Source organism: Dama dama, chromosome 7 (genome assembly GCF_033118175.1).
Source record: "Dama dama isolate Ldn47 chromosome 7, ASM3311817v1, whole genome shotgun sequence".
Lineage (NCBI taxonomy): Eukaryota > Metazoa > Chordata > Mammalia > Artiodactyla > Cervidae > Dama > Dama dama.
Genome location: NC_083687.1, coordinates 27,457,109 through 27,484,454, shown reverse-complemented (window position 1 = coordinate 27,484,454; position 27,346 = coordinate 27,457,109). Strand labels below are relative to the sequence as shown.

Below are 27,346 nucleotides of genomic sequence, written 5' to 3'. Positions count from 1 at the left end.
TAAGTTCCCTCAACTTGCCTATTGGCTCTCAGCCCAATGGGATGGAAACAACCTTCACACTCTCTGTACCCTGTTCAGGACACATGGCTTGCCCTATGAAATGGCTGATATTTGACTATCTATGACCTACACAATCAGAATTTCACATAATTTATTCTATACTCATTGAATTATTGGATACTTGTATGCTCAGGTCAGAGAAAGGGGAGATATAGGAGAAACTGATAGTATAGAAAGGCTCAAAATAGATTCATGATGGTTCCTAACCTGTGTTGGGTTTTCAGAAGATGCCTTAAGTTCTTTCAGGCATCAAAAAACTCCCCATAGATACTCCTTATCTACATGGTCATTCCCAGTACTAAGAAACACTGCTTCAGCTCCAGGGTACTTTACCGAAGAGAAATAAGGAGAAAATTAACTCTGTCAAAGAACATCTAGTAAAAGGATTCAAGTTTTTATAAACATTGGGGTTTGGGGGAAAAGGAAAGAGGATAATAGGGGAGGTCCCTTGATACATCCTCCCACTGGGAGAGATAGCATCATTCACAGATCCCGTTGAGGACATAACATGATCTTTTAGAACAAGTCTCCCGGGTAACTCAGCTGGTAAAGAATCTGCCTGCAATAAGGAGACCCTAGTTTGATTCCTGGATCAGGAAGATGCCCTGGAGAAGGGATAGGCTACCCACTCCAGTATTTTTGGTCTTCCTGGTGGCTCAGATGGTAAATAATCCACTTGAAATGTGGGAGACCTAGGTTTGATCCCTGGGTTGGGAAGATCCCCTGGAGGAGGGCACAGCAACCCACTCCAGTATTCTTGCCTGGAGGATCCTGATGGATGGAGGAGCCTGCTGGGCTACAGTCTATGCGGTCACAGAGAGTCAGACATGACTGAGCGACTAAGCACAGCGCTGCACTCCCTAATTCTTTAGATCTGCCATAAAGTCTTCCGGGAAACTTTCCCTTTTTCTTGCACAATTCAACATAATAAAGAGAACTACTGAATGAAAAATTATTTTAACACTATTGTTTTTAAACTTTCTCAAATACCTGAAGAGATGGGATGCCAGGCTGGATATGCAAGACTCCTTCATTGGAGGGGAGTTGAGAAGAAATAGAATATAGATATGGTGGCTGTGTATGTCACTGTCATAGACAGGGCAAATATTCAGGAACTGTTTGTTGTAGGTTGGAGTCGCAATCTCTAAGAGACATGGTCTGGATATAGAGACTAAGGTACTCTTTCTTCTCCCACACTACAGTAGCTCACCACCCAAGGTGTACACTTACATTGGGTCTCCCTGGCCCACGCCAAGAGAAGGCTCAGCCCCAACATCACTAACAGAGCTGCCATCCAGGAGTCTCTGGAGAAATACCAACATACCATGCTGGAGGACAGGAAAGGAAAGGGTAAGGAGAGCAGGTGAGTGTCACTCAGTGAGGACAAGAACCCTCCCCCGATCCGTATCCCAAGTAACACCAATCAAGAAACTCATTTCTTTGTTCCTGGATTGGGTGATCTCAGTGTTGGACCTAATCAGTATCAGTGATCTATGACATCATCAGTTGCTGGTCATAAATTCAGTATGAATGTCCTTCTCTGAAACTTAGACTTTTCTAAACCTGCCCTGTTTTGGTGTCTGCAGGGAAGGAATAGAGACGCAGATGTAAAGAACAGACAACATCAGTCCTCTGTGATGACCTAGATGGATGGGATGGGGGGCATGGTGGTGGGAGGGTGGACCATGAGAGAGGGGATATATGTATACATATAGCTGACTCACTTCATTGTACAGCAGAAACTAACGCAACATTGTAAAGCAATTATACTCCAATAAAAAAAGGGGGGACTTCCCTCCAGGTCCAATGGCTAAGACTCCACACTCTCAATACAAGAAGCCTGGGTTTGATCCCTGGTCGGGAACTAGATCCCATGTGCTGCAACTAAGAGTTCTCATGCTACAAACAAAAGAACTCACCATCCACAACAAAGATCAAAGATCCTGCATGCCACAACTAAGACCCAGGGTGGCTCAATAAATACATATCTTTTTTAAAAGATTGTTCTTAATTTAGTGCTTTAAATGTTTGATCTGGTTGTATCTGACACGTTTTATCTGGGCTCATATTGAGAGCCAGCTGTGCTCCGTGTTTGAGCCTAAACAGCATTCATCTCTCTTGCTTGAGGATATAGATATTTCAACAAAAATACGTGTGAGTGTGTTTGGGAGCTGAAGTGCTAAAGAGCAGATGATTGCAATTTAGGAGAACTTTAATCTGATCCTTTTTGCACTTGTTGTAGATTTGGGGAAATTGCAGTTGACATGAAGGTACTGTGACCTTTCTCAATACTGAAAAATGCTATGATTCTGTGGACACTTTAAGGAACACCATCCCCTGGTAACTGGTGATGTGACAGAATTACAGCCGCTGATTAGAGTATAGTCTGTACTTCCTGACAGGAAACGGTGTCTTTCATAAGCTAAAGGAAATGGAAATTTAGTCAGTAACTTAACTCAAGTGAAAAAACTTCCCAGGTTTGTCTCCTGATGCTGTCCAAGTTTAGTGGCACCTCCAAAATATTCATAGAAAAAGAGGTTTAGAGTAGGTGATCTGTGTGGAATGGAGGATCTTGAAGATATCTCTGTAGCATTTAATCTAAGAATATGCTAAGGCCAACTGTCCTGATCAAAGTTTGCAAGAGACTGAAAGATCAATAAAAGTCAAAGTCAGCTGTTGGTGCACTTTTGCTTTAGAAGAATTAAGAGAGAATAGAATCACCATGTTAGGCGCTCAACCATGTCCTACTCTTTGCCACCGCATGGACTATAGCCCACCAGGCTCCTCTGTTCATGAAATTCCCCAGGCAAGATTACTGGAGTGGGTAGCCATTCCCTTCTCCAGGGGATCTTCCTGACCCAGGGATCAAACCCATGACTCCTGCATTGCAGGCAAATCCTTTACCATCTGAGCCACCAAGAAAGCCTGTTAATGTTTTATGTAAATACAAAAAACAAACACAAAAAAAAAAATGTGTTCAGTTCCTTATTCCTGGCTTCCATTAGGATTTTTCTTATTTTATTGGGAACATGTCCTCTTATTATTCACCTTCTCTTGCTTTATACCAAGAAAATATATAAGAATATGTTGCTAATTAGTAAATAGAATCCTATGAAAAAACTATCAGTTATATCCTTTGATGTAGTCATAAAATAATCCATGGGGTTGCAAAGAGTCAGACACGACGGAGAAACTAACACTTTCATTTTACACAGCGGAAGTTGAACAGGACTGCTTCTCCCTTTGTCTTTAGAGCGGAAAAGCCCTAGACTCTGGCCTCCCACCCCCCACCCTCTTCCTCCCCTCTCCATAGCAACAGGCCCTGTGACCCAGGAGATCCCCACGCTCCATTCAGAAGTGCCCCAGGTGACATTGCTAGCGACATTGGCAGCAGCGAGGCACCAGTGACCCAGGAGGTACAGATGGCCAACACTTCTGACAGACGCAGTGAAGTTGCCAAATCTCAGATACAACTAGAGGTAGCGCAGGTAAAAGAAACCAAAAAGCTGCGATATAGCGCCACCTACTGGAATACATAGAAAGAACTCTAATTTCTAAAGGGAGAATCATTAGAATTAAGGTTTTAAATTTTTTTGAAGTTTTACCTAAAGAAGAAACGTGCTACTTCAGATTCACCAGTAAAGGAACAACCCATCAACCACCATGAGGAACCACTGTTACATGTTATCACAGAGAGGAAATGACAGTTCTTCAGGAACCAAACTTAAAGTCATGGACTATTGTGATCTGATAAGAGAATTCAAAATAGCAAGCTACAAGAAAATCCAGAAAGCCAGTTCAGTGAGCTCAGGAGTAAAATTAATGAACAGAAGGAATATTTACAAAAGAGGTAGAAACTCTCAAAAAAAAAAAAAAGAGAGAGAGATAAACTGAAATTCTAGAGCTGAAGAAATCAATAAATTAGGTGAAGAAAGCATTAGAAGCATTGGAAATAGAGCAGAGCACATGAAAGAGAGAATCAGTTAGTTTAAAGAGCGAAATCTAGAAATAATACAAGTGGAAGAGGAAAGAGAATCAAGATCTAAAAACAAATGAGAAAATTCTATAAGAACTATCTGACTCTTTTGCAAAGGAAAAATTAGGATAATGGGTATCACAAAAAAAGAAAAGGGGGAGAAGAAAGTAGAGAATTTGCTTAAAGAAATAATAGCTGAGAAATTCCTAAACTTGGGAAAAGAACTGGATATGCAGGTCCACAAAGCTAAGAACAAACCTAATTATCTCAATGCAAAATCACCTCTCCAAAACACGTTATATTAAGCCTCCCAAAAATTAATGACTAAGAGAATTTTAAAGGAGGCCAAGGAAAAAGGATGGCATATGCCAAAGGAACCCTCATTAGACTCTCAGCAGATTTCTCAGTAGATACTCCACAGAAAGGTGAAATGTCAAACTCAAAATTCTGAAAGGTAAAATCTGTCAGTCAAGAATAGTCTAACCAGCAACATTATCATTCAGGTAAGAAGGAGAAATAAAGGCCTTCCTAGACAAACAAAAGCTGAAGGGGGCCATCAACATAATCCTTATAAGAAATGTTAAAAGTGCCCTTCTACCTGAGACAAAAAAGCAAAAGAACACAAAATTGTAAGGAAGTGATATATTGACAGACAGAATCAGAAAATTGCAACTCTTTATCACAACAGATTTTTAAACACTTAGTTATAGTATGAAGGGGAAATGGAGGGAAAAAAGCAGTTAAAAATAGCTATAGCTGCCTCAATTTGGTAACAAGTTCACCACAAGGAAAGGGACACTTTGAGATAACAGAAACATAAGAGAGGATGAGGAGAAGGATGGAACCTGTATGGACAAATGGAGATACAATGATATCAGCAGAAAAAGGACTATTTTATCTGTAAGACATTTTATATAAACCTCATGGTAACCATATGATGTAAATCTAGAGCAGAGATATGAAACAAAAAAGAGGAAACCGAGAAAAACAGTGTGCAAAACCACCAAGCTAAAATGGCAGACAGAAGCACCAGGAAAAGGAAGTGAGCAGCCAGAAAAGATAAAATGTTGGTACTGTGCTCAGTCGCTCAGGCGTGTCCGACTCTGTGCGACCCCACGGACTGGAGCCCACCAGGCTCCTCTGTCCATGGGATTCTCCAGGAACAATTCACTAAGAAGACATAACAGTTAATGATATATATGCACATAACATTGTTGTTGTCCAGTCACTAAGCCGCATCTGACTCTTTTGTGACCCCATGGATTGTAGCCCACCAGGTTCCTCTGTCCACGGGCTTTCCTAGGCAAGAATACTGAAGTTGGCTCCATTTCCTTCTCCAGGGGATCTTCCCGACACAGGGATTGAACCCATGTCTTCTGCATTGGCATCTGGATTCTTTACCACTGAGCCACCAGGAAAGCCCACACAGTAACACAGAAGTACCAAAATACAGAAACCAAATATTAACCTATCTAAAGGAAGGGATTGACAGCAATACAATAATAGTAGGGGACTTTAACACCCCACTTATATCAATGGATAGATCATCTAGACAGAGAGTCAACAAAGAAACAGTGGCTTTAAACAAAATATTAGGCTAGATGTAAAGACATTTCATCCAAATGCAGTAGAATACACATTCTTCTCAAGTGCACATGGAAAATTTTCAAGAATAGACCATATGTTGAGACTAAAAAAAGTCTCAATAAATTTAAGAAGATTCAAATTATAGCACATATGGGGCTTTCCAGGTGACACTAGTGGTAAAGAACCCACCTGCCAATTCAGAAGAGGTAAGAGACACTGGTTCTATCCCTGGGTCAGGAAGATTCCCTGGAGGAAAGCATAGCAACCCACTCCAGTATTCTTGCCTGGAGAATCCCATGGGCAGAAGAGCCTGGAGAGCTATACAGTCTATAGTGGGGCACAGAGTCGGAACTGACTGAAGTGACTTAACGATGGTATGAAAATAGAAATCAATTACAAGAAGAAATCTGGAGAAGTCATTAATATGCAGAGACTGAACAACATGCTGATAATAGCAGATAGGTCACTGAAATCAAAGAAGAAATTTTAAAAATACCTAAAAATAAATGAAAATTTTAAAATGAAATACCAAAATCTTTGGATGCAGTTAGAGAAATACGGAGGGATACTTATAACAGTACAGGCCTAACTCAAGAAACAAGAAAAATCTCAACTAAACAATCTAACATTACACTTAAAGGAACTAGAAAAAGGACTTCCCTGGTGGTCCAGTGGTTAAGACTCTGTGCTCCCAATGCAGGAGACCAAGGTTCAATTCCTGGTCATGGAACTAGATCCCACATGCCACAACTAAGATCATGTGCAGTCAAATAAATAAATAAATATTCTTTTTAAAAAAAAAGGAACTAGAAAAAAGAATAAATGAATCCCAAAGACAGTAGGAAGCAAATACTAAAGATCTGAGTGGAAATAAATGAAGTAGAGACTAAAAAGGCAATAGAAAGGATTAATGAAACTGAGAGCTGATTCTCTGAAAAGGTAAATAAAATTGATAAATCTTTTTTGGTAATTGACAAATCTTTAGCTAGACTTACTAAGAAAAAAGAGGAAAGGATTTTATAAATAAGATCCAAAATGAAGGAGGAGAAATAACATCAGATATCACAGAAATACAAAGGATTATAATTTGTTGCCAACAAATTGGACAACCTTGAAAATAAATTCCTAGACTCATGCGACCTTCCAAGATTGAATCATGGAGAAATAGAAAATCTGACAGACCAACTACTAGTATAGAGATTGAAAGAGTAATTAAAAACTTCTCAGAAAACAAATATCTAAGACCAGATGGCTACACAGGTGAATTCTACCAAACATTCAATGATTTAATACCTATTCTTCTCAAATTATTCCAAAACATTGAAGAGTAAAGAATGCCTCCAACTCATTATATGACCCAACATTACCCTGAGAGAAAAACCAGATATGATACAGACAAAACACACACACACACACACACACACACAATTATAGGCCAATTTCTGTTATGAACATACAAGTAAAAATCGTCCACAAAACATTAACAAACCAAATACAACAACACATTAAAAGGATCATACAGCATGATGTGGGATTTATTGCAGGGATACAAGGATGTTTCAACATCTGCAGATCAATCAACGCAATACACCACGTTAAAAACTGAAGGATAAAACTTATGTGGTCATTTAAAGAATTGCATGAAAAGCACTTGACCAGATTCAACACTGGTTTATGATGGGTCTAGAAGGAACAGAGCTGAGTATAATAAAGGCTTTATATATGGCACATTCACAGTTTACCTCATATTCAACTGGAAAATTTCTAGTAATTTTATAAATATGTGCAAATACCACCACAATCCAGTTTTAGAACATTTCTAACACCTCCAAAGGTTTCCTGTTTATAGGTAGTTTTCACTCCATTCCAAGCTCTAGAGACCCACTGACTTGCTTTCAGTCTGGCAGATCAGTTCAGTCACTCAGTCATGTCTGACTCTTTACAGTCCCAAGAACCGCAGCATGTGAGGCCTCCCAGTCCAACACCAACTCCCAGAGCCCACCCAAACTCATGTCTCTTGAGTCGGTGATGCCATCCAACCATCTCATCCTTTGTCGCCCCCTTCTCCTCCTGCCTTCAATCTTTCCCAGCATCAGGGTCTTTTCAAATGAGTCAGCTCTTCACATCATGTGGCCAAAGTATTGGAGTTTCAGCTTCAACATCAAACCCTCCAATGAACACTCAGGACTGATCTCCTTTAGGATGGACTGGTTGAATCTCCTTGCAGTCCAAGGGACTCTCAAGAGTCTTCTCCAACATCACAGTTCAGAAGCATCAATTCTTCAGCGCTCTGCTTTCCAACTCTCACATCCAAACTTGACCACTGGAAAAACCATAGCCTTGACTAGACAGATTTGCCTTTTATAGGCGGCTCATGTACAATCCTATGACAATTAGTCTTTTGTGTTTGACTTATTTCCCTGATAATAGTTCAGTTGGTAAAGAATCCTCCTGCAATGCAGGAGACCCTGGTTTGATTCCTGGGTCAGGAAGATCCCCTGGAGAAGGGAAAGGCTACCCACTCCAGTATCCTGGCCTGGAGAATTCCATGGACTATACACTCCATGGAGTCACAAAGAGTTGGACACAACTGAGCAACATTCACTTATTTCCCTTAGGATATTTTTGAAGGTCATCCATTTTGCAGCATGTATCATAAACTCTTTTAGATGTTCTTCACTTGTTCTTTTTTTATTGCTAAATAGTTTTCCATTGCATAGATACAGTGCAATTTCTAAGATTGTTTCCAGTTCTGTGTTATAACTACTAATATTGCTATGAACAATTTCATGTGTGTGTGTGTAAAGTATCCATTTTGTTTGAAGGAATGAGTTTGGGTTATTCTTGACAAACAACTTGAAACTCTCTGTATTAATCTAAACCTCAAATGTCCAGGGATCTAATTCTGGACTCATATAACAAATAATAGGGCTTCCAAGGTGGCACAGTGGTAAAGAATCTGCCTACCAATGCAGGAGATGCAAGAGATTGGTGTTCGATCTCTGAATCCTCCTCAAGAAGATCCCCTGGAGTAGGAAATGGCAACCCACTCCAGTACTCTTGCTTGGAAAATTCCATGGACAGAGTAGCCTGGTGGACTAGAGTCCCTGGGGTCACAAAGAATCAGACATGACTGAGCAACTGAGCACACACGCCTAACAAATAATAAATCAATGCAAAAAAGTGCTTAATAAAATAAATGTATAATAGATTTTAGCATTTTAAAAAGTAATTCCTCATTACGTGTCCTTTAAAAAAAATTCTCCCAAAAATATAGTTTTCCTCATAAAATTAAGAGCCAGCATATACTCTAAAATCAAACAAGCAATCTTGCTTATTTGCTTTTGGGGTGGAAGGAAGTGGCTTATGGCTGGTACTTAAGTCTCAGTGCTTAAAAAAAAAAAAAAAAAAAAAATCCCTGAAATGACACTGTTATTTAAATACCTATCATCCTTCATGAGGCAGTTACAAAAAATACAGTCGAATAGTACCACACGTTGTATTTCCATACGGTAAAACCATCCTCCTCACCTCATGGAACATTTCTTTCTCTTAAAAAAGAAATATAAGTTTAAACGTCTCCTTCGCTTGTGCATCAGAGGAGGCAGGCCCACGTCACAAAGGGTGAGAAGTGACTTATGTGAGCTGCCATTGTCATCCATGATCCTCCTAATGTATGAGGAAGTGGGTCTGCTGGGAACACTAAGGGAAAAGTTTGGTTGCTTCTTATAAAACCACATGAGAAGCAACAGTTCTCTTTTCCTGGCTTTCAGATCATTGTTGATGCCACTGGCCTGATAAATTGACCAATTCTGGAAATTCCCTACCTTGGTCTATCCGTTATGTGAGATAATAAGTTAAAGTAAAGTAAAGTTAATTAGATTGGATTCTTCTGCTACTAGTAGCAGAAAGTGTCTTCATAGATATATTCATACTATAGACTTTAGTTCTACCTTGTAATTTCACACCGCAGGTCTCAAACAAAATGAAACACTTATTTATTCAAATCAGAGAACAAAATGACAATAAAGTTGCAACCTTGGGATCAAATAAAATTTATCCCAACTGTATGCATATGGCAGACATGATTTATCAAATCTCTACAGGATGATAACCTGTTTCACACAATTAACACATAATGTAATTAACATACTCAAAACAAACTTTGAATTTGCCTGAAAATAATAGATGTGCAAGACTGTGAAGAATTCAACAATTACTTTGAAATAAACTTCTGAATCTATTACCTACTGTTTTGATTTAAATTGCATTTAAAATTGACTCTTCAGATGGAATGGGCTTCCCTGATGGCTCAATGGGTAAAGAACCCGCCTGCAAGGCAGGAGACGCAGGAGACGTGGGTTTAATCCCTGGATCTGGAAGATCCACTGAAGGAGGAAATGACAACCCGCTCTTTTCTTGCCTGGAAAACATGGACAAAGGAGCCTGGCAGGCTACAGTCCATGGGGTCACAAAGAGTTGGATACGAGTGAGCATACACATTGACTTCAGATGGAATACAATAGCAGAACCCACCATCTTCTTAAGCAATTTAATTGCCTAAGCCTGAGCTAGGAGAAAGGCCTTAATTCCTTCTATCATGGTGGTTCCTTGAGCTAGGAGAAACCCCCATGGTTTCTGGGCTTATCCAACTTTTTTATATTATTAAAGTCTTTGGAACTCAAAACTATATACTTACTTACAATTATAGTTCAACAATCTTTCATGCAAGGGTCAAAAAATTTTTTATTTACATTTCTAGCTTGCTTTCTATCATATACTTTTGGTCAAATCTGTTTGAATCATTCCAGTTTGCTTTTAGTTTTTAAGTATCACTTTGTTAAACTTTTAATTTAAACTTATTTTTATTACATAGAATATTTGAATGTTCCTCTAGTTAAAACTATTAAATGAAATAAATTTTTAAAAGTCTGACTTTCATATTTGTCCCCTTTAATCTATTCTCTCATTTGCCCAAAAGATAGTAATTTTTTTAAAAAGTTCTGCCATTGTTTCTATTTACAAATGTAAGTAGATGATAGACAGATATTCTCTTCCTCTATCTTAATTTTTAAAATGTTATATACTGTACAAATCTCCTAAACCTACTGAAAGTACATTTTGGGAATTATTCTAGAGTAGGGAGTCTCATTTTTCTTCCAGTTGTAGGATATTTTTTTGTTTGGATGAACATCCCTGTATTCATAAATTTTCTTTTGTTTTTCAGAATTGTCTCTGATTTCTGCTAAGATAAGATCCATACTGGATTTTCCTGTAACAGGCAACAATTTATCACACACTCTGGGAGGACTCAGAAATGCATCTTTTCCACTAGAGTTGTGGTTTTGTCTTAGTGACCTTCTGAAACCTACTTACAGGGAAGAATGCACCCCAGCCAAAGCATCAGCATGTCACTGATGTTTATCTGAGAGACAGAAAAAGATTTAAATATTAAAGCCCACTATTAGTCTAATTAAAGAGGAGCTCAATGAGTGAACTAACCCAGGATTAGATACTTTGTTTAAAAATCATGGCAAAGGAGAAAGAAAGCACTAATATACATTTTGTAACTTTTAAATAATAGCAGATTAATATAAAGTGTGTTTATCTTTGAGGTTGCAAAGATGTAGGAAACCACCATGATAGAGGGAATTAAGGCCTTTCTTCTAGCTCAAGAAAACATGCCTAATGACAGAATGCAGAAAACTCAAGGTAAAAACAGGGAAGGGAGCAAGGAAACCTCCAGATCCACAAATGACCAAATTTAGGAATACATAGGAAACAATAACCATTATTGTTTCGTGATGCCACCCTCCACTTCTGTTTTCTTTCTACTTCTTTCCTTGAAACTGTATAAAGCAGATGATTGCCAGTTCATATTTATTTGAGATAAAAAGTTATATAATCATATGGACAGGAGATGAGATCAGAGGCACAGGAGGCACTAAAGGTTGAAAACAAAGGGGACCAGAAAAGAATGAAGATAAGGTATGGTGATCAATAGTGAGAACATCCAGGTCAAACATGGGGGCCACGGAAACCAGCAAGAAGGACATTTTCGGCAGGGTCACTCAACCAGGAGCACACAAGATCCTGAGAAGCGCTCTTGTTATGGAGGAACAGGAGACAAGCAGGAGACCTTTTCAGGTTGTGAAGAAGCTGGAAGAGAAGATTCTTCTTTGAGTGTTACCATCTTCACTTCAGCTCAGGGGTCCTGCAGGAAACAGAGGACAGTGTCATTTCCAGTCTTACTTTACAAGCAACTTTCCCCCTTGTCTCTGCCTCTCAGAGCCTCCTGTTAAAGCATCGCCATAAGAAAGGGAAAAATTCTTAAGTCTCCTCAAGCCAAAGCCACTTTAGAGTTCAAGCCTTCTGTTTAGTGGACAGAAGAAGCTTCAGTGTAAACTGCGTGGTCAGAAGTCAGATCCACAGTCTTTCTCATTATTTCTGTCTCTTCTCTTGTCACCTCTGCCATCTGCTCTAGGAGACTAAATATGATTCTAAAAGAGAGTTAAAGAGCATTACCTGCAGGCTGAAGTGCAGAGTGTCCTGGGAAAGAGGAAGAAAGTCATATACTTAAAAGATGTGGAGGTAAATCCATCCCCATACACAATGTTCTTGGACCCAGAGCACTTTCTAAGATTTCTCTCACACCACGGCCCACATCACAGGATGCCAGGATAGAGAGGAGAGGAGACACGAAGGGCATGAAGCTTCTCTCACACAAACCCAGTGTAATTTCATCAGCCTTAGTGTCTCTTCCTGCATTTGCCCCAGGATCTCCACCCCAAATTTCATGTATGTTAACCTTTTTCTTATCTTTATAGGCCATCACCTTTCATGTTTCAACCATGGCTAACCATGGACTGTCAATTTCTGGATTTTCAGGAAATTTGAGGTCAACTAGGTAATGAGAGACTTCATACAGGGTCACTGAACTACCCAAGCAAAGTCATATTTCTTCTCCCAAAAGCCTGTGAGGAGTATCATCTGCCAACTGGCTCCTCACCTTTCTTGCTCCTAAAGTTGATGGACAGCCCCACACCAAGGAAGAGCAGACCCAGAGCAAAGCCTCCGATTCCACTCATCAGCTTCCTCTTAGCAGAGTCAGACTGTGCTCCTGAGAAAAGAAGCTAATTTTAGTCATTTTTATCCCAAATACAACTTCTCTATTTCAATCTCTAAGACTGAGAATTTTTTAATGTATTTTTTTTTAGCTGAAGGGTGATTGCTTTACAGAATTGTGATGGTTTCTAACAAATGTCAACATGAATCAGTCATAGGTATACATATGTCCCCTCCCCATTGAACCTCTGGCCCTTCTCCCTCCCCATCCCACCCCTCTAGGTTACAGAGCCCCTGTTGAGTTCCCTGAGTGGTACAGCTATCTGTTTTACATATGGTAATGTAAGTTTCCATGTTACTCACTCCATACATCTCACCCTGTCCTTCCTTTCCCCATTCCGTGTCCATGCAAGTCTGTTCTCTATGTATGTGTCTCTACTGCTGCCCTGCAGAAACTTTCATCAGTACCATCTTTCTAGATTCCATATATATGTGTTAGTGTACGATATTTATCTTTCTCTTTCTGACCTACTTCACTCTGTATACTAGGTTCTAGGTTTATCACCTCATTAGAACTGACTCAAAGGTGTTACTTTATATGATTGAGTAATATTACATTGTATATAGGTACCACAGCTTTTTTATCCATTCATCTTGCTTCCATATTCTAGCTATTGTAAATAGTGCTGCAATGAACACTGGGGTACATGTGTCTTTTTAATTTTTGTTTCTTCAGGGTTATATGCCTAGCAGTGGGATTGCTCGGTCATAGGGTGGTTTTATTTCTAGTTTTTTAAGGAATCTCCATACCACCTTCCAAAGTGGCTGCATAAGATTGAAAATTTTTTATTAAACTTTTTATTTTGTATTGGAGTATGGCCAATTAACAATATTGTGACGGTTTCAGGCAGACAGCAAAGGAACTAAGCCAGACATATACATGCATCCATTCTCCCCCAAGGGAGAAGGAAATGACACCCCATTCCAGTATTCTTATCTGGGAAACCCCATGGATAGAGGAGCCTGGTGGGCTACAGTCCATGGGGCCGCAAAGAGCTGGACATGAGTTAGCGACTAAACAATAACAATTCTCCCCTAAACTCCCCTCCCATCCCGGCTGCTACATAACATTGAGCAGACCTACTAAAATACCGAGAGTTTTGAGAAGGGGAAAGAAGGCTGCCCTGGAAGAACTAGAATAACTGGCAATTCCTACAAAAATTTGTTTTAAAAATCACAGAATAGCTTCAAGATTCAGGCACTGAACTCATTTAAACATTGTAGTGCTGATATAAGGCCACAGGACTTCAATATTTGATAGGTGAGGAACCTGGAACTGAATGAGGTTAAACAGCTTGTATATGGTGACAGAGATAATAAAGGGCATAGCTGAGGTTGAACTCCACTCATGTCAGGAAGGTTTCTACACTGTAAAGGATGCACCTCTTCTCAGATCACAGTGAACAACTCAGAGCAACAGTGTCCGAAGCATAAGCCCAGCCTGAGGGAAGAGACTAGTACCCAGGTCACAGGGTAACCATGACTTGAGATTCATGGAGGTTCAGAATAGGGACATCTCTATCCTCCTTGTCAGGCAGGTGCCTCCTGGGCAGGGTGGGGCATGTAGGTATTTGGAGAAAATATCCCAGGATATCTGTAAACTATCAGAGGATCTCTATCACAGGATAAAGGACTCCCCCAGCCGAAGAACAGGAGAACAAGGAGCAAATGAACCCATGGTGGAGGAAGAGAGGACACCTGGCACTCGGGAGTAAGCAAGCTCCCTCCTTGGTGGGTGAGGAACTTATGAAATCAGAAAGCTTCTCACTCCATTCCACTGTGATAGGGTTCTTCTGGCTGGGGTGCTCCACTTGGCAGGTGTAGTCCTCTCCACTCTGAGGAACTGTTTCAAGCATCACCATGGTCTGGAAGGTCCAGTCTCCATTAGGGATCAGGCCTGTGGAGATCACTCCAACCTCCTCTTCATGGCCGTCCCGGAACCACCTGACTTCAATGTGTCCTGGGTAGAAACCATTCACAGAGCAGACCAGGAGGTTGTGGTGCTGCAAGGGCTGGGTCTTTGCAGGATACACAGTCACTGTAGGCTCCACTAGGAGAGAAAAAGTGGAGGGAATTAGTGAGCAAGACAAAGGGAGTCTCCTTGATTGGCTGCCTTTCTAAACCAATCACCTGAGCAGACTGCAGTCTCAGGTAGGCCAGACTGGCCATTTGGCCCAACTTTAGGAGCTAGTACTGTGAGCCTTGACTTTAATCCTTACAGCATTGGCCCATTAGATTTGAAAGATGTTGAAAAAATATGTGTGTGTGTTTCACAGTGTGAATAGTAATTCATTGTTGGACTGAAGCATTTACAAATCTTTCAAGGCATACAGTGTATTGATTAAAAGCATGATTTCTGAAGCCAGACAGCCTGGGTTCACATCCAGGCTCTTCCTTTCAGTGATTGGGAGAATTTTTACATTTCTATGTGCCTTGGCTTTCTACCTATAAAAGGGGATAATTATCCTAATTTACCTCTCAGTGCTATGTGAGGATTAATGCATGTAAGGTATATAAAACAATAACTGGAATTTAGTCTTCAATATATGTCAGCTATTATTATCCTTGTTAACTGAAGAGAAAATATGAGTCAAAGTGTTGATAAATTAGGGAACAGCAGTGGGGTAGGTGTGGATATAGAGCATGAAGTCTTGGGAAAGCTGTTTCCAGGCACTCACACCTTAGAACACCTCAAAATGGTTCCACCCTGGGAAGAAGGAAAGACACAGGTGATTCTCTAAGTCTATGAGTTGAATCCCAAGAAAAACTTGAGTCCTGAAGGAAAGGTAGAGCAGGAAGGAAAGTCACTAATTAAAAAAAAAAAAATTCTTCGACTTTCCTGGGGGTCCAGTGGTTAAGAATCCACCTGCCAATGCAGGGACACAAATTTAATTCCTGATCTGGGAAGGTCTCACATGTTTCAAGGAAGCTAAACCCCTGCCACAACTACTGAGCCCACATGCTGCAACTATTGAAGATCTCACACCCTAGAACCCATGCCCTGCAACAAGAGAAGCCACTGCAATGAGAAGCCCATGCACTGCAACTAGCAAGTAGTCTTTGTTTGCTGCAACTAGAGAAAGCTTGCATGCAGTAAGGAAAACCCAGCACAGTCAAAAGTTAATTAATCTTAAAAGAGTAAAAAACTTAAAATTTCTTATAATTGTGTAACCCCAGAACCAGCTCCAAACTGGCCTTATTCTGTTTCAAACAAGATACTGAGTTTCTTTTCAGAGACGAAAGAACAAAACCATGAGTCGTGCAGCTGAAGCATTAACAAAGGTGAGAATTTGAACCCAGAACCAAAGTTTCTCCCTGACCACAGAAGCAAAAGACTCAGACATGAAGCAAAGGGTCCATCATCCAGGAAGATGAGGTGCTGAAGCTCCCGTACCACAGCTTACCATGAATGTCCAAGTTCCAGAGCCCTTTGTTGGGTAGCACAGTAGCAGACACTTCAATGCCCTCCCCTCCTCTCTAACCACCTACAGTGTTAGTCACTCAGTCGTGTCCAACTTTTTGTGACCCCATGAACTGTAGCCTGCCAGGCTTCTCTGTCCGTGGAATTCTACAGGCAAGTATACTCGAGTGAGTGAGGAACCATTCTCTTCTCCAGGGGATCTTCCCCAGCCAGGGATCAAACCCAGGTCTCCTGCATTGCAGGCAGATTCTTTATGTCTGAGCTACGAGGAAAGCCTAACCACCCATCCCAGTCAGCATTCCTCCATATCCCCTTCCCCTTTCTGCCACCTCACTTCTCCCACAGTCTGCTACCATCTTTCCTTCCTGCATCCCCTTTCCAGTCCTCTCAGACTCCCGGGCCCTTCCCCCACCACATGCTCCTTCCCCTCTCACAATCACACACTGACAAAATCACACACTCTCTCCCGACAGCGGGTGAGACTCCCAGTCTCATCCTCTCACAGCAACTTTCCTAACTTGAACTTTCTCACAATCCAACACTCACCTGGACTCAGCCTCTGTCTCTGTCTGTCTCTTTCTCTCACACACACAACACTGCACACACGCATGCACGCACACACACACATACACACAACCTCCCCGAGGCCACCCACCTGCCTCTCTCACCTCGGCGCTGCCTCATGAAGCTACCAATGCCCAAGTAGTTGGATCTGCACACCGTGTCCACCTTGGCCCGCATCTGCTCCCTGAAGTCCTTTTGCTGGTTCCAGTACTTGGCGTCCGGCCTCCCCAGCTCCGTCATGGCCGTGAACTCCCCCACATCGCTGTCGAAGTGCACATCCTCCTCCGTGTTGTAGATGTATCTGGCAAAGAATCGCATCCTCTCCAACCCGTTGGAGAAACGACACTCACACTTAAACTGATGCATGAAAAACGCTGTGAAGACGAGAAAGATCTGATCACTGGGCGAGCTCCTGGAAATGACTGACAGCAACGCCCACCAATGGGCGGGGGAGAAGGGGGTCGCTAGGAGAGGAGGGAGCACTAGTAACTCCTTCGTTGGCTCCACTGGCAGCCCCAACTACCAGCACTCATGGTTCATCTTTTTTTTTTTTTTTTTTAATTCTATAAGATAATTTATTAATGTCTTTTTTTGTTTGTTTTCATTTATTTTTATTAGTTGTAGGCTAATTATTTTACAATATTGTAGTGGTTTTTGCCATATATTGACATGAATCAGCCACGGATTTACATGTGTTGCCCATCCGGTCCCCCCTCCCACCTCCCTCCCCATCCCTTCCCTCTGGGTTTTCCCAGTGCAACAGCCCTGTTGTCTCATGAATCCAACCTGGGCTGGTGATCTGTTTCACACTTGATAATATACATGTTTCAATGCTATTCTCTGAGATCATCCCACCCTCGCCTTCTCCCATAGAGTCCAAAAGTCTGTTCTATATATCTGTGTCTCTTTTTCTGTCTTGCATATAGGGTTATCGTTACCATCTTTTTAAATTCCATATATATGCATTAGTATACTGTATTGATGTTTATCTTCCTGGCTTACTTCACTCTGTATAATGAGCTCCAGTTTCATCCAACTCATTAGAACTGATTCAAATGTATACTTTTTAATGGCTGAATAATATTCCATTGGGTATATGTACCATATCTTCCTTATCAATTCATCTGCTGATGGGCATCTAGGTTGCTTCCATGTCCTGGCTATTATAAACAGTGCTGCGATGAACATTAGGGTACACATGTCTCTTTCAGATCTGGTTTCTTTGGTGTGTATGCCCAGGAGTGGGATTGCTGGGTCACATGGCAGTTCTATTTCCAGTTTTTTAAGAAATCTCCACACTGTTTTCCACAGAGGCTGTACTAGTTTGCATTCCCACCAACAGTGTAAGAGGGTTCCCTTTTCTCCACACCCTCTCCAGCATTTATTGCTTGTAGACTTTTGGATAGCAGCCATTCTGACTGGCATGTAATGGTACCTCATTGTGGTTTTGATTTGCATTTCTCTGATAATGAGTGATGTGGAGCATCTTTTCATGTGTTTGCTAGCCATCTGTATGTCTTCTTTGGAGAAATGTCTGTTTAGCTCTTTGGCCCATTTTTTGATTGGGTCATTTATTTTTCTGGAATTGAGTTGCAGGAGTTGCTTGTATATTTTTGAGACTAATCCTTTGTCTGTTTCTTCATTTGCTATTATTTTCTCCCAATCTGAAGGCTGTCTTTTCACCTTGCTTATAGTTTCCTTTGTTATGCAAAATCTTTTAAGTTTAATTAGATCCCATTTGTTTATTTTTGCTTTTATTTCCAATATCCTGGGAGGTGGGTCATAGAGGGTCTTGCTGTGATTTATGCCTGAGAGTGTTTTGCCTATGTTCTCCTCTAGGAGTTTTATAGTTTCTGGTCTTACATTTAGATCTTTAATCCATTTTGAGTTTATTTTTGTGTATGGTGTTAGAAAGTGTTCTAGTTTCATTCTTTTACAAGTGGTTGACCAGTTTTCCCAGCACCATTTGTTAAAGAGGTAGTCTTTTTTCCATTGTATATTCTTGCTTCCTTTGTCAAAGATAAGTTGTCTATAGGTACATGGATTTATCTCTGGGCTTTCTATTTTGTTCCATTGATCGATATTTCTGTCTTTGTGCCAGTACCATACTGTCTTGATGACTGTGGCTTTGTAGCATAGTCTGAAGTCAGGCAGGTTGATTCCTCCAGTTCCATTCTTCTTTCTCAAGATTACTTTGGCTATTCAAGGCTTTTTGTATTTCCATGCAAATTGTGAAATTATTTGTTCTAGTTCTGTGAAAAATACTGTTGGTAGCTTAATAGGGATTGCATTGAATCTATAGATTGCTTTAGGTAGTATACTCATTTTCACAATATTGATTCTTCCAATCCATGAACACGGTATATTCTCCATCTATTTGTGTCCTCTTTGATTTCCTTCATCAGTGTTTTATAGTTTTCTATATATAGGTAGATATATAGATTTCTTTAGGTAGATACATTCCTAAGTATTTTATTCTTTTTGTTGCAATGGTGAATGGTATTGTTTCCTTAATTTCTCTTTCTGTTTTCTCATTGTTAGTGTACAGGAATGCAAGGGATTTCTGTATCTTTCATCTGCAGGGTCAGGCCAGACCATGGTGGGCAGGGAAGACCCCTCCAATCCTAAGCCATGTGGGATGCAATCAGCTCTGCACTTGGCTGGAGACTTCCAAGCCCGAGCTGGGCCAGGATTTACCTATTACTTCTACCTCCTGAATGCTTTCACCAGAAAAACACTCACTGCTCCTTCCTCTCATCCCACAGCCCTTCAGCAGTTCCTGAGACACTTCCTTACCTGGTGCTGACCTTGTGCCAGGCCTGTGCTACTGCCCCTGGGAATTCAAAGAAGGAAAAACAGACCTGTCCCTTACCTTATCTAGGCGCATAACATTTAGTGAAAGTGATGGACAAAACCCAACCACACAAGAGTTAATTACACAGGAATCAGAAAAGTCAGAAGAAAAGTGTGGAGTTCTAGAAGAGAGAATAATTACATTAGGGTGGCAGAGAAGTTGTCTCGAATGATAGTTAAGATGTAACATGACACAAATTTGTAAATCAACTATAAAAGTGAAAGTCACTCAGTCATGTCCGACTTTTTGCAACCCCATGGCCTATAGCCTAACCTCATTCTGAATATAAAAACAAACATTTGATACAATGTGTGTGAGCTCAGTCACTTCAGTCCTATCTGATTCTTTGTGACTCTATGGACTGTAGCCCACCAGGCTCCTCTGCCCATGGAATTCTCTAGGCAAGAATACTGGAATGGGTAGTCATTCCCTTCTCCAGAGGATCATCCCAACCTAGGGATTGAACCCAGGTCTCCCACATTACAGGCAGATTATTCACCAGCTGAACCACCAGGGAAGCCCATAATCAACTATACTTCAGTTTTTTGTTTTTTTGTTTTTTTTTTAAGATGTGACATGAAAGGTTAGGTTTACATGGGCTGAGGGCAAGAAGTGTATGTATGTCTGGGAGGAAAAGGGGGCATATTTAAGGTAAAGAGAGTAACGTGTGTAAAAGCTTGAAAGAGATGATGAGTTTCTGCAGGAATCCAGAGGAAAACTTCTCACTAAAAGCACAGAGAGTGAGGAAGCAAGGTGAAAGTTTTCACTGGAAAAATCACAGAAGCCAAATTCTTAAAACTCTTATAGCTGATGTTAGGGTTTTGAATTTATGCTACATGGGAAACTTTTGAAGAGTTTTAAGGAAATTAAAACCATGACCCCAATATACTTATACCTTTCCTTTTTGGCATTTCTAAATCCAGATAACTCTGAAAACCAATTTATTTTTCAAATTTGGTGACAGAACTCACTTGTCAAATCTGACCTGATGAGATAAGAGATCAAATATGTCTCTTAGGTGAAGGGGGCTATTCTGCACATTGTAGGCTGTCTACCAGCAACTCTGGCCTCTACTCACTTGATGTCAGAAGAAACCCTCAGTGTAACAACCAAAAATGGCTCTCAGCTCAGTTCAGTTGCTCAGTCATGTCTGACTCTTTGTGACCCCATGGACTTGCAGCACACCAGGCTTCCCTGTCCATCACCAACTCCTGGAACTTGCTCAAACTCATGTCCATCGCATTGGTGATGCCATCCAACCATCTTATCCTCTGTCATCCCCTTCTCTTCTCACCTTCAATCTTTCCCAGCATCAGGGTCTTTTCCAATGAGTCAGTTCTTCGCATCAGGTGACCAAAGTATTGGGGTTTGTGCTTCAGTCTCAGTCCTTCCAATGAGTATTCAGGACTGATTTTCTTTAGCAGGGACTGGTTGGATCTCCTTGTATTCCAAGGGACTCTCAAGAGTCTTCTCCAATACCACAGTTCAAAAGCATCAATTCTTCGGTGCTCAGCTTTCTTTATAGTCCAACTCTCACATCCATACATGACTACTGGAAAAACCATATATTTGACTAGATGGACCTTTATTGACAATGTGATGTCTCTGCTTTTCAATATGCAGTCTAGGTTGGTTATAGCTTTTCTTCCAAGAAGCAAGCATCTTTTAATTTCATGGCTGCACTTACCATCTGCAGTGATTTTGGAACCCCCCAAAATAAAGTCTGTCACTGTTTCCATTGTTTCCCTATCTATTTGCCATGAAGTGATGGCACTGGATGCCATGATCTTAGTTTTCTGAATATTGAGCTTTAAGCCAACTTTTTCACTCTCCTCTTTCACTTTCATCAAGAGGCTCTTTAGTTCTTCACTTTCTGCCATGAGGTGGTGTCATCTGCATATCTGATGTTATTGATATTTCTCCTGGCAATCTTGATTCCAGCTTGTGCTTCATCCAGCCTGGCATTTTGCATGATGTACTCTGCATATAAGTTAAATAAGCCGGGTGACAATATACAGCCTTGATGTACTCCTTTCCTTATTTGGAACCAGTCTATTGTTCCATGTCCAGTTCTAACTGTTGCTTCTTGACCTCCATACAGATTTCTCAGGAGGCAGGTCAAGTGGTCTGTTATCCCCATCTCTTGAAGACTTTTCCACAGTTTGTTGTGATCCACACAGTTATAGGCTTTTGCATAGTCAATAAAGCAAAAGTAGATGTTTTTCTGGAACTATCTTGCTTTTTCTATGATCCAATGGATGTTGGCAATTTGATCTCTGGTTCCTCTGTTTTTTCTAAATCCAGCTAGTACATCTGAAAGTTCTTGGTTCACATACCATTGAAACCTCACTTGGAGAATTTTGAGCATTACTTTGCTAGTGTGTGAAATGAGTGCAATTGTGCAGTAGTTTGAACATTCTTTGACATTCCCTTTCTTTGGGATTGGAATGAAAACTGACCTTCTCCAGTTCTGTGGCCACTTCTGAGTTTTCCAAATTTGCTGACATATTGAGTGCAGCACTTTCACAGCATCATCTTTTAGGATTTGAAATAGCTCAACTGGAATTCCATCACCTCCACTAACTTTGTTCACAGTGATGCTTCCTAAGGTCCACTTGACTTTGCATTCCAGGATGTCTGGCTCTTGGTTCCAGATCCAGATAACCATGATAACCATCATGATTATCTGGATCTTGAAGATCTTTTTTGTATAACTCTTCTGTGTATTCTTGCCACCTCGTCTTAATATTGTCTGCTTCTGCTTCTGGCTCTAGATATTGCCAAATACTCAGGGTCAAAGAGTTGGGGGAAGGGTTGGTGATCTGTCACTGGATTAGTTCAACTAGTATAAGCCATCTGAAAATCTGTGGTCAAAAGCCACTGTTAATTATGGAGTACTGAGAATTACATTAAAAGTTTTGCCAATATTGTATCTGTTGAAAATCTTGTTCCTATATGAAATTTCTATTTTTCAAGAATCCACTCCCAGTGAAGAGATATTTTTCCAGCAAAATAAATTTGAATATGACTTACTTATTTCTTTGCCTCACCAGCCAGTTAAAAACACATATAATTTATTCTTCACATCATCTTCCTTCTTAATTTTCCTGCCACTTGTCCACTACTTATCTATATTAGCAAGCTACAACTACAGATATTTTAGTCCTATTCAAAGCCCCAACTAATTCATTTCTAACTTTGCCTTCCTACAATACAAGTATTATTGGTATTAATAATACTGAATTACTAGCCTTGGCCAGATGTAGGACTCTCATTTCTGCAGTCAAGTACCCTTAGAAAAGGAGAATGTTAGAAAAAATAACATTCTCATATAGACAGCTTACAGAAAAAGAACAGGGCCCCAGACTTTGAATACAGACCTTCACTTAGAAATGACGGCAGAGAGGAGTATGCTCTGGGTCAGACTGGGTCCACTTACTATTCAGGAATTCTCTAATACATTCTTGTCACATGACAAAGTTTGAAAAGAGCAAGTCACACAACAATCTACCCAAATCTGTTCACTTTATCCTTACTCTAGTCTTTGTCACCGCCACACTAAGTGAAGCCACAGTACACCTGCCCTGTAGAATTCTACCATGTTTTTAAATGGCATCCTCGACTCCACTTGTGAACCTCTGGAGTCCAGTCTCCGTGGTAGCTGGATTATTTTAAAAAATAAACAAACTGACTCTCTTTATGATCTCTCAGTAGTTTCACATATATTTATAAATAGAAGTCAAAGTTTGGCCCATGGGGGCTTTCCTGGTGGCTCAGTGGTGAAGAATCTGCTTGCCAATGCAGGAGACATGGGTTCAATCCCTGATCCAGGAGGATCCCACATGTTGTGGAGCAATGAAGCCCGTGCGCCACAACTATTGAGCCTGTGCTCCAGAGCCCAGGAGCCGAAACTATCGAAACCCGTGTGCCCTAGAGCCTGCGCTCGCAACAGGAAAACCCACCACAATGAGCAGCCTGTGCACAACTAGAGAAAAGCGCGCTCGGCAACAAAGACCCAGCATAGCCAAAGATAAATACATGAATAATTTTTTTTTTTTAAGTTCTCATCTTAGCCACCAAAGCCTAATATGATCTGGCTCCTGGTTTCCTCTCCAGGCTCATCTTATTTCACTCTCCAACCAGCTTGCTCTGCTTCAGCCGCTCTAATCTTCATTCTGTCCCTTAAACACAGCAAACATCTTTTCACACTTCGGCCTCCCCTCTGCACCGTCTCCCTGGAGCACTTGTCCCTAAGATTCCTCACGTGTCTGGCTTCTTCTCATCATTTATGTCTCAGTTGACTGGCACCTTCTCAGGGAGAGCTTCCTAGACGCTTGAACTGAAGTCAAGTGAATACAGTTCTCTCTGTTTTATAACCCTGAAGTGTTCTTTCAGCACATTTATTGCTCTCTGAAATAATTTTCCCTGTTAAATGTTTACTGAGTTGTTGTCTTCCTCTCCCACCATCAGATAAGCTCATGACTGCAGGGGACTTTCCTAAGTTACTGAAATAGAATTCTCTGAGCCAAGAACAGAACCCAGTATATAATCATTGCTCAGAAAAAGATATTTGAGTTCAAAATGAATAAACCCAGTGTTCTGGAAATGGATCTTTGTGTGACTCCTGGAAGGCAAGAAAGAGCTCAGCTCTAAAACTCTTTTATTCTGTAGGCATATGATATCCTTTCTGTTTCCTGTGAGGTGTTCAGGTAAACTTCCTTTTGCTCCTCCTACTAGTTGGAAGAAACATTCACAAGAAAGGAAAAGGTGATTTTAAGATTCAGGGAAACGTTCATTAAGTTTCATCTCATCCAATTGATCTGTTACAGTGCTGAGGGTTTGTGCAAATTTTTTCTCTAATAGGGATTTTTTTATAATGGTCATGGCATAGCTTGAGGAAAGAATAGGGAAGAACCAGAAAGGAGAGGACACCAAACATGACTAATTAAGGAAATTAAATGGCATTATTAGTGAACCTACAAAATTTGGGGCCAATATCTGATAGGCCAATGAGTTCGCTTGACTTGCTTCTTGACTTTCAACCCAGTAGGAAACAGCCTCACATTCTCAGGACCCTTCTCAGGGTTTATGGTTTGCCATAGGAAAATGCTGATATTTGATTACTTGTAACTTACAAAAACAGAATTTCCTGTAATTTATCCTCTACTAGCTGAATCCCTTTGCATGTGCTCACACCTGAGAATGGGGAGATAGAGGAAAAACTAATCATGTAGAAAGATTCAAAATAGATTTATAAAGAACACTAACCTGTATCAGGTTTTCAGAAGATGCCATTAAAATCTTTAAGGAACTAAAGAACACCCTATGGATGCTCCTTATCTACAGAGTACATTCCAAGTAGTTTAGCTCCAGGGTGCTTTACCCAGGAAAAAGAGAGAAAATTAATGCCAACTTCTGTCAGAGAAGCTCCAGGGCAGGAATATAGGCATTTTAAACATTGTGGTTGAGGGAGATAGGAAAAGATATAGTGAGGGATGCCCTTTGATACATTCTCACATATTAGGGAGAGACAGCAACATCATAGACTCTGTTAAGGACATACATAGTATCTTCCTAGGAGAAACCATGCTAATTCCATGAGAGTCCCTGTAAATTTTCAGAGAAACTTTTCTTTTTTCTGATATGTGTGTTGAATGTGTGCTCTTTCGTGTCTGACTCTTTGTAATCCCATGGACTGTAGCTCACCAGAGTCCTCTGTCCATGGAATTCTCCAGGCAAGAATACTGGAGTGGGTTGCCATTTCCTCCTCCAAGGGATCTTTGTGACTCAACATAATAAAGGCAATTATTCTGACTTCCTTACTTCGAAATCCTCTTGAGATCCTGAGAGGGATGGGTTGTAAGACTAGAGAGGTTTTATTGGAGGAGAGTTGAGAAGACTTATCCCATATATATGGAGTTACCTTAAGCAGCACTCAGAAGGCAGGCATCCAAGGCCCTTTTGTTGTGGAAGGAATGAAGGCTCCATGTGATAAGGACTGGTGATGACCGAAGAGAATGTCACAGTTTTTTAAAAGATGTAGTCTGGACACAGAGACAATGGTAACTCCCTTTCTTCTCCCACCCATAAGAGCTCACCCTCCCCCCAGAGGTGTGCACTTACATTGGGTTTCCCTGGCCCAAGAGAAGGGAGGGCTCAGCACCATCAGTATCACTGTCAAAGCTGCCATCCAGTGAACCTCAAACACATCATGCAGGAGAACACAGAGCGTGAGGGAGCAGCTCAGAGTCACTCAGTGAGGACTAGGACCCTCTTCAACCCACGTGGCCAAACAATACTAACCAATGACCTCTTCCTGGATTGAGCGATCTCAGTGTTAGAAAAACCAATCAGCATCAGAGATGGATAGCATCATCATTTGCTGGTCAGAGATTCAGTAGGAAGGTCCTCTTCTGAAACTTAGAATTTTCTCTATTAAAAAAGATTATTTTAACTTAGTACTTTAAGGGTTTGATCCAGTTGTATCTGAGAGATTTTAATTGGGCCCCTCTTGTGCTCCAGTTCTGTGCTGGTCACTGATGTGTCACTCCTTTGAGCCTTTTAGGAAATCTTTCCTCTTACTTGAGATACTTTGACAAATGTAGGTGTGAGTGTGTGAGGAATTGAGGAAGTGGAGAGAAAATTGTTGCATTTTAAGAGTCCTATGATCTCATCCTTTTTGCATCATAATTTAGTGTTGGAGATTTGGAAAAATTACTGAACTTGTTGAAAACAAAGCGCTTGAATTTTTCAAGTATTTCAATTCTGAAAAATGCTGCAATTCTGTGGACAACTGAAACAACAGTGTCCCTGGTAACAGAATTATAACTGTTGTATGGAGAGTATAGACTATACCTTCTTACAGATAAGACTGTCTCCAATAAACTACAGGAAATTAAATATTAGTCAATAATTTAATGTAAATGAAAATATCTTCAGGTTTGTCCCTGATATTATGATTGACTTTAGTGGCACCTCCAAAAAACACAAAGATAAACGGGGACTTATATATAATGTGACCTATGTGGAATGGAGGGTCTTAAAGGTATTTTTTGTAGCGTGTTATCTAACAAGGTAATAAAACCAGCTGCCCACATCATAGTATGCAGGAGACTGAGAGAAGGATAAAGGACTTCAAGTCAGCCGTTGGCATGATAACTCAGCTTTAAAATGTAATATCATACCTAAAAAAAGTGTTGAATTCCTTATTCCTGTTTCCCATTAGGATTTCCTCATTTTACTGGTGATATGTCTCTTATTAATCAACTTCTCTTGCTTTATCTTAAGAAAAGAAGACTTTGCTAATGAATACATTACAGAGTGTTCAGAAAAGAGAACACTGTGGGAAAACTGTGAATTATACCTTCTGACATAATCACATAATTTTAAACATATAAATCTATATTAGATAATTATTGCACATTATTTTAGAATAAATGTAATATCTCAGATTTAGAATGGACTTTAGAGGCCAACTATCTGTCTAAAGTTTAGCATTAATTTACACTCCACCCCAGTTCTGATAAGCATTTATCCTTTAGATGCATTAATAGTTCTAGCGATAGTACTCACCATTTGGCAATAAAAATGACTATAACTAATTGAGCAATTTTTGCACTCTTTACCTTGTACCCAGAATTATACAAGGACCTTTTTATACATCTTTTTGAAATATAATTCCCACATCATTTCAGTGATTTTAGTACTCTTTCTAATCCTACAGAAGAGTAAAATTATGGTTGGAGGTTAAATAACCTTT

The 27,346-nt window shown here is 40.4% G+C and overlaps 1 protein-coding gene across 2 annotated transcripts; it reads right to left on the bottom strand.

The window, feature by feature from the left end:
- Window positions 1–9,599: 9,599 nt before the first annotated feature.
- LOC133059600 (HLA class II histocompatibility antigen, DRB1 beta chain-like) lies at window positions 9,600–25,866 on the bottom strand. 2 transcript variants are annotated; one of them, XM_061146938.1, is made up of 7 exons: window positions 25,711–25,805; window positions 25,511–25,631; window positions 16,838–17,107; window positions 14,517–14,798; window positions 12,633–12,743; window positions 12,149–12,172; window positions 9,600–11,837 (listed from the first exon to the last, which is right to left on the bottom strand). In XM_061146938.1, the coding sequence occupies exons 3-7, from the start codon at window positions 17,097–17,099 to the stop codon at window positions 11,824–11,826; spliced, it is 693 nt and encodes a 230-aa protein (XP_061002921.1). In that variant the 5' UTR covers window positions 17,100–17,107; window positions 25,511–25,631; window positions 25,711–25,805; the 3' UTR covers window positions 9,600–11,823. The 2 variants fall into 2 exon arrangements, with proteins under 2 accessions (XP_061002921.1, XP_061002920.1); XM_061146937.1 differs by lacking the exon at window positions 25,511–25,631 and having other exon boundaries at window positions 25,711–25,866.
- Window positions 25,867–27,346: the final 1,480 nt, after the last annotated feature.

Excerpts from the sequence above, each read along its gene's own strand:
- LOC133059600 (XM_061146937.1), bottom strand. The coding sequence starts at position 25,777 with ATGGCAGCTTTGACAGTGATACTGATGGTGCTGAGCCCTCCCTTCTCT. Across the intron at positions 14,799-16,837 it reads CTTCATGAGGCAGCGCCGAG|TGGAGCCTACAGTGACTGTG; the intron begins GTGAGAGAGGCA and ends TTTCTCTCCTAG. Across the intron at positions 12,173-12,632 it reads CAACTTTAGGAGCAAGAAAG|GACACTCTGCACTTCAGCCT; the intron begins GTGAGGAGCCAG and ends CCTCTTTCCCAG.